Consider the following 7705-nt stretch of genomic DNA (forward strand, 5'->3'; position numbering starts at 1 on the left):
ACGTTTAAAGAGAGGGGGTTGAAATCCAGCCTGTCATTTTTACAATATTAAATAACACCCAACATCTGGTTTTGATGGCCTCCTATTTTACATGTAAACCTGCCAGACGGTTTTAATGTGATGGTGTAGGATGAGCAGGGCCCTGGAGGGTTTAGGGTTTAGGGTGTAGGATGAGCAGGGCCCTGGAGGGTTTAGGGTTTAGGGTGTAGGATGAGCAGGGCCCTGGAGGGTTTAGGGTTTAGGGTGTAGGATGAGCAGGGCCCTGGAGGGTTTAGGGTTTAGGGTGTAGGATGAGCAGGGCCCTGGAGGGTTTAGGGCGTAGGGTGTAGGATGAGCAGGGCCCTGGAGGTTTTAGGGTGTAGGATGAGCAGGGCCCTGGAGGGTTTAGGATGAGCAGGGCCCTGGAGGGTTTAGGGTGTAGGATGAGCAGGGCCCTGGAGGGTTTAGGGTGTAGGATGAGCAGGGCCCTGGAGGGTTTAGGATGAGCAGGGCCCTGGAGGGTTTAGGGTGTAGGATGAGCAGGGCCCTGGAGGGTTTAGGATGAGCAGGGCCCTGGAGGGTTTAGGGTTTAGGGTGTAGGATGAGCAGGGCCCTGGAGGGTTTAGGATGAGCAGGGCCCTGGAGGGTTTAGGGTGTAGGATGAGCAGGGCCCTGGAGGGTTTAGGATGAGCAGGGCCCTGGAGGGTTTAGGATGAGCAGGGCCCTGGAGGGTTTAGGGTTTAGGGTTTAGGATGAGCAGGGCCCTGGAGGGTTTAGGGTGTAGGATGAGCAGGGCCCTGGAGGGTTTAGGGAGTAGGGTGTAGGATGAGCAGGGCCCTGGAGGGTTTAGGGTATAAGGCCCTGGAGGGTTTAGGGCATAGGGTGTAGGATGAGCAGGGCCCTGGAGGGTTTAGGGCGTAGGGCCCTAGAGGGTTTAGGGCGTAGGGTGTAGGATGAGCAGGGCCCTGGAGGGTTTAGGGTGTAGGGTTTAGGATGAGCAGGGCCCTGGAGGGTTTATGGTTTAGGGTGTAGGATGAGCAGGGCCCTGGAGGGTTTAGGGCGTAGGGTGTAAGGTGAGTGGAGTAAAGTTAGGGTTTAGGGTTTAGGGTGAGCAGGGCACTGTAGTGTTTAGGGTGTAGGGTGTAGGGTTTAAGGTGTAGTGTTTAGGGTGTACTGTGTAGGGTTTAGGGTGTAGGGTTTAGGGTGTACTGTGTAGGGTTTAGGGTGTAGGGTTTAGGGTGTAGGGTTTAAGGTTTAGGGTTTAGGGTGTACTGTGTAGTGTTTAGGGTGTAGGGTGTAGGGTTTAGGGTGTAGGGTTTAAGGTTTAGGGTTTAGTGTGTACTGTGTAGGGTTTAGTGTAGGTTTAGGGTGTAAGGTTTAAGGTGTAAGGTTTAGGGTGTAGGGTGTAGGGTTTAAGGTGTAGGGTTTAGGATGTAAGGTTTAGGGTTTAGGGTGTACTGTGTAGGGTTTAGTGTAGGTTTAGGGTGTAGGGTTTAAGGTGTAAGGTTTAGGGTGTAGGGTGTAGGGTGTAGGGTTTAAGGTGTAAGGTTTAGGGTGTAGGGTGTAGGGTTTAAGGTGTAGGGTTTAAGGTGTAGGGTTTAAGGTGTAGGGTTTAGGGTGTAGGGTTTAGGGTGTAGGGTTTAAGGTGTAGGGTTTAAGGTGTAGGGTTTAAGGTGTAGGGTTTAGGGTGTAAGGTTTAAGGTGTAGGGTTTAGGGTGTAAGGTTTAGGGTGTAGGGTGAGCGCCTAGACTGTCTCCTGGACTCTGTTTATGGCCTGTGGATAATGAACGCTCCTCTCCTAGACTGTCCCTGAACTTTTGTGTTTTTCTTTCACAGGACTGACTGAGGCCCCATATCGTATTTGTCCCCCAGACTGAGCCCCCCCCCCCCCGTCAACCATCCGCTCTTTGACCTCGCCCCCCCCCCCCGTGGAGCTGTTAAAACCTGATAATGGAGAACATTACGGCTGTTGGAGCATCGACCACAGAGACAGGAGGCATCCATCTGAACTGCAGCATGTCCGGGAGGCATAACTTCATCTTCACCCTGATCCCGGTAGTTTACAGCTGTAACTTTGTCATCGGCATGGTGGGGAACAGCATGGTGGTGGCTGTCATCTACCGTTACATGACGCTGAAGACAGTGGCCAACGTGTTCGTCCTCAACCTAGCCATCTCAGACCTTACCTTCCTGATCACCCTGCCCATGTGGGCCACCTTCACAGCCACAGGCTACCAGTGGCCCTTCGGTGGGTTTCTGTGTAAGGCCAGCGCTGGCTTGGTTATGTTTAACCTCTACAGCTCCGTCTTCTTCCTCACCGCGCTCAGCATCGACCGCTACCTGGCCATCGTCCACCCGGTGAGGTCGCGGCAGCGCCGTACTGTGCTCTACGCCCGTATCACCTGCGTCCTGGTTTGGCTCTTCGCCTTCCTGCTGTCCGTCCCCACGGCCCTGACCAGAGACCTGATGCTGATCACCAACTACAACATCACCACGTGTGGCGTGCTGCACCCTGAGGTTTGACACGAATAGGGCTATCCTTTCACAATGTGACTCTTAAACGGGCACCTCTGTGTAAATATTTGTAATTGTCGTCTTTACTATTGTTGTTTTCAACTGAATTGAGTGTAAAGTGCTTAATAAGGTTTTTAAAAGTGTGTAAATTGTTTAAAGCATTTCAAGTGTCAATCTTTCCCACCTGCTATCTACCATCCGACTGGAGCATCCTACTGCTTTTAATAATCTAGTCAATTTAACCAATCAATCAATCAATCAGGGCTCCAGGCACCTCCTCCTCCTCATCAGCCTGATGAAGAGCATCCTGGGCTTCCTGGTTCCCTTCCTCATCATCATATCATGCTACTGCCTGATTGGTCAAGCCCTGGTCGGGGCGAGGAGCATCCAGAAGACCACCCGGTCGAGAGACGATGAGGTGTTGAGGATGCTGGCAGCGGCTGTCCTAGCTTTCTTCCTGTGTTGGGTGCCTCACCAGGTATGACGAGACTCCCTACACACACACACACACGCACACACACACACACACACACACACACACACACACACACATACACACACACACACACACACACACACACACACACACACACACACACACACACACACACACACATAAACACACACACACACACACACACACACACACACACACACACACACACACACTGTACTCTGAACAGACTCTAGTGACACACACTTTATACTAAAGGTATTCACTTATCCTGTTATCATCCTGTTATTATCCTGTTATCATCCCATAACTATCCAGTTATTATCCAGTTATTATCCAGTTATTATCCAATTATTATCCTGTTATTATCCAGTTATTATCCAGTTATTATCCAGTTATTATCCAGTTATTATCCAATTATTATCCTGTTATTATCCAATTATTATCCAGTTATTATCCAGTTATTATCCAGTTATTATCCAGTTATTATCCAGTTATTATCCAGTTATTATTCCGTTATTATCCAGTTATTATCCAATTATCCTGTTATCCTGTTATTATCCAGTTATTATCCTGTTATCATCCCATAACTATCCAGTTGTTATCCAGTTATTATCCAGTTATCCTGTTGTTATCCAGTTATTATCCAGTTATTATCCAGTTATTATCCAGTTATTATCCAGTTATTATCCTGTTATTATCCTGTTATCCTGTTATTATCCAGTTATTATCCAGTTATTATCCAGTTATTATCCAGTTATTATCCAGTTATTATCCTGTTATTATCCTGTTATCCTGTTATTATCCTGTTATCATCCCATAACTATCCAGTTATTATCCAGTTATTATCCAGTTATTATCCAATTATTATCCAGTTATTATCCAGTTATTATCCAATTATCCTGTTATCCTGTTATTATCCAGTTATCCTGTTGTTATCCAGTTATTATCCTGTTATTATCCAGTTATTATCCTGTTATTATCCAGTTATTATCCAGTTATTATCCAGTTATTATCCTGTTATTATCCAGTTATTATCCTGTTATTATCCAGTTATTATCCTGTTGTTATCCAGTTATTATCCAGTTATTATCCAGTTATTATCCAGTTATTATTCCGTTATTATCCCTTTATTATCCTGTTATCCAGTTATTATCCTGTTATTATCCAGTTATTATCCAGTTATTATTCTGTTATTATCCAGTTATTATTCTGTTATTATCCAGTTATTATTCTGTTATTATCCAGTTATTATCCAGTTATTATCCTGTTATTATCCAGTTATTATCCTGTTATTATTCTGTTATTATCCAGTTATTATCCTGTTATTATCCAGTTATTATCCAGTTATTATTCTGTTATTATCCAGTTATTATCCTGTTATTATCCAGTTATCCATTTATCCAGTTATTATCCAGTTATTATTCTGTTATTATCCAGTTATTATCCTGTTATTATCCAGTTATTATCCTGTTATTATCCCGTTATTATCCTGTTATTATCCAGTTATTATCCTGTTATTATCCTGTTATTATCCCGTTATTATCCAGTTATTATCCTGTTGTTATCCTGTTCCTCCCTGAAGTGATGAGGAATGTCCTTTTTGTCTTTCTAGAGCGGTACTGTGTGTAGTTAATGTAGAATCTCTCCCTCACCTTAGGTATTCCACTTCATGGAGCTGCTGGCCCAGCTAAAGGTTGTAACTAACTGTGTGATGGTGGACGTCATCGACACGGCCATGCCCTTCACCATCTGCATCGCATTTCTCAACAGGTAGCCTAGAGGTTCAAAACCCAGAACTAAAATCTCACATAATTGAATTAGATGTTAAGGGGTATCTATCTACGAGAGATGATCTGGAGGTTAAAGGGGCAGGCCACTAGAAGGTCACTGGAAGGTCACCGGTTCGAATCTTGACGCTAACTGGGGAAAATATATCCTTGGTACCTGTCTATTTGTTCGATCATTCCACTCCTTGCCACTCCTTGTCATGCTAAACATGTTCGGCATATGACATGGAGAACAAGGAGTGGAACGACAGCCCAAAACATGGCTGGATTTCAGGCTAGGAACATTGCATTGACAGTAATAATGTGTTATCTGACGTTATGTTATATCGCCAGCTGTGTGAACCCCATCCTCTACGGCTTCGTGGGACAGAACTTCAGGAAGAACCTGTTTCTACTGCTCCGCTGCTCTCCCGCTGGCCTGGCCGGGACACATCCCTCCATCACCTCGAAGATGTCTACCCTGTCCTACCGCCCCTCTGAGGCCCTGCACCTCACCAACAAGAACAATGTATGATGTGAAGTGAGGAGAGAAACAGTGTGTAGCTGTGTAATTCCTTGGCTTTTCTGGTTGTGGTGAAGTGAGGAGTATGGAAGGATACACATTATGGATGCCTCCTAAATACGACCCCTAGTCCCTATATAGTGCCCTTTTGGGCCCTTGGTCAAAAGTAGTACACTGTATAGGGAATAGGGTGGCATTCTCTGGTCAAAAGCAGTGCACTATATATAGGGAAAAGGGTGTAATTTAGTATACATCCCCGACTGTTATACCAAGCACTGAACCATGGTTAGAAGTTGTACCGTAGAACTGTAGAGAAATATAGGTAGAACACGGCTATTAAATACTGAGGGAATGTTCCTTTGTCTCTAAATCATATGAGTTGAGTCCATGAGACAGGTCCGTTCGCTGCCTTGAACAACATACAGCAGATGTACATGGTTAGCTAACAGATTTCATTGTAATGCAGCTTTAGAACAAAATGTCTGCATGATTTCTTTTTTTTTTTTAAACTGATGTGAAATACTATCACTGTGCTTTGGTATACCTGTTTTTGTTGTTGTCACGACGGGTACATAGATATGTAAACAGAAGCATACATACAGTATTTATACTGCACATTCAGTAAATGTTAGCTTTGAGTATACTGTAGCTGAGATGAAGTTGGTGAGTGAGAAAGTTACTGACGCAGTAATATCTTTACCCCTCACCATTATAATAACAGGGGAGGTTAGCATACCTCCAAGACATGCTAACCTCTCACCATTATAATAACAGGGGAGGTTAGCATACCTCCAAGACATGCTAACCTCTCACCATTATAATAACAGGGGAGGTTAGCATACCTCCAAGACATGCTAACCTCTCACCATTATAATAACAGGGGAGGTTAGCATACCTCCAAGACATGCTAACCTCTCACCATTATAATAACAGGGGAGGTTAGCATTTTATATCATACCCCCAAGACATGCTAACCTCTCACCATTACAATAACAGGGGAGGTTAGCATTTTATATCATACCCTCAAGACATGCTAACCTCTCACCATTACAATAACAGGGGAGGTTAGCATTTTATATCATACCCCCAAGACATGCTAACCTCTCACCATTACAATAACAGGGGAGGTTAGCATTTTATATCATACCCCCAAGACATGCTAACCTCTCACCATTACAATAACTGGGGAGGTTAGCATTTTATATCATACCCCCAAGACATGCTAACCTCTCACCATTACAATAACTGGGGAGGTTAGCATTTTGGGGGGGGGGCAGGGTATGATATTTGTGCGTCTGTAACTTTCTCTCTCGTTACTATTCACGATTCATTCCGAATTATCTGTAACCATGGCAGCATCCACATTAACGTAGAAGTGTTTAGAAAACATATTCTATTCTTATTTACAATAAAAGTGACTCCATAATGACACAATATATAATTTACCATTAATTTCTATTGGACACAAAAATACTCTGTAACTCAACCAAAACAAACAGCAAATGTATCCAACAAGGTTATAGAGTCACAAGCTTGATGTAATCACTGCACGCTAGAAATATGGGACCAAATACTAAACTTTTTACAACTTTATTAATACACATATAAGTGAATTTGTCCCAGTAATTTTGGTTCCCTAAAATGGGAGGACTATGTACAAGAACTGCGGTAATTTGAAATGGTTCACCCGATATGGATGAAAATAACCTAAAATGAAAGCTAACAGTCAGCACTTTTAACCTTGTAGTCATTGTACCATTTCAATTGTTGCCTGTTCCAGTACTTTTGGAGCTCACTGTATTTGTCCTATTTTTCACATGTAAGTGTAGCTACAAGCCTAGCTACCGTACGTACAGGCCTGTACACTCCCACGCTCAACCAAATATAATGATTTACCTAGCCTGCCGTCAGCTAGTGCACGATAATCTGAAAAATGCCTACTACTCTGCTCTACTTGTAATTGTAAAGCTGATCATCTATGTAACTTCTGCGACTGTGTTTGGTAGTACCAACACCATGTGACTGGTAGTGTGTGTGTGTGTGTGTGTGTGTGTGTGTGTGTGTGTGTGTGTGTGTGTGTGTGTGTGTGTGTGTGTGTGTGTGTGTGTGTGTGTGTGTGTGTGTGTGTGTGTGTGTGATGTGTTGTGGAACTGTGTTCTTATAGCAATGTCCTTTGTATAGGGAGATGTAGTGGTTTTAATGTGTAACATTGGTCTGGGAGAAATTCATTTTGTGTTGCCAGCAAAACGTTATATTTTAGCTGTAAAGTATGAAGCACCTGAAATTACTGAGATTACGGAGATTACTGAGATTACTGAGATTACTGAGATTACTGAGATTACGGAGATCTTTCTTAAAATTCCCAGATTTTCCAGAAATCCTGTTTGGAGGAATCTTGATTTCCTGTATATTCCCTCCTGACTTCATGGAATTTTACAACCAGGATTTGGAACATTTGTGTAAAGT

At 43.6% G+C, this 7705-nt stretch overlaps 1 protein-coding gene across 1 annotated transcript in view; it reads left to right on the forward strand.

Annotated features, from left to right (window-relative positions):
• LOC106579762 (type-1 angiotensin II receptor) overlaps nt 1–6066 on the forward strand; it is a 50780-nt gene extending 44714 nt beyond the window's left edge. The window contains exons 2-5 of the mRNA XM_014159927.2: nt 1816–2496; nt 2756–2971; nt 4608–4720; nt 5071–6066. Coding sequence (XP_014015402.1) covers nt 1930–2496; nt 2756–2971; nt 4608–4720; nt 5071–5251 — 1077 coding nt within the window. The 5' untranslated portion in view covers nt 1816–1929 and the 3' untranslated portion in view covers nt 5252–6066. The remainder of the gene's footprint in view (nt 1–1815; nt 2497–2755; nt 2972–4607; nt 4721–5070) is intronic.
• Nucleotides 6067–7705: the final 1639 nt, after the last annotated feature.

Source organism: Salmo salar, chromosome ssa19 (genome assembly GCF_905237065.1).
Source record: "Salmo salar chromosome ssa19, Ssal_v3.1, whole genome shotgun sequence".
In the NCBI taxonomy this organism is placed as follows: Eukaryota; Metazoa; Chordata; class Actinopteri; order Salmoniformes; family Salmonidae; genus Salmo; species Salmo salar.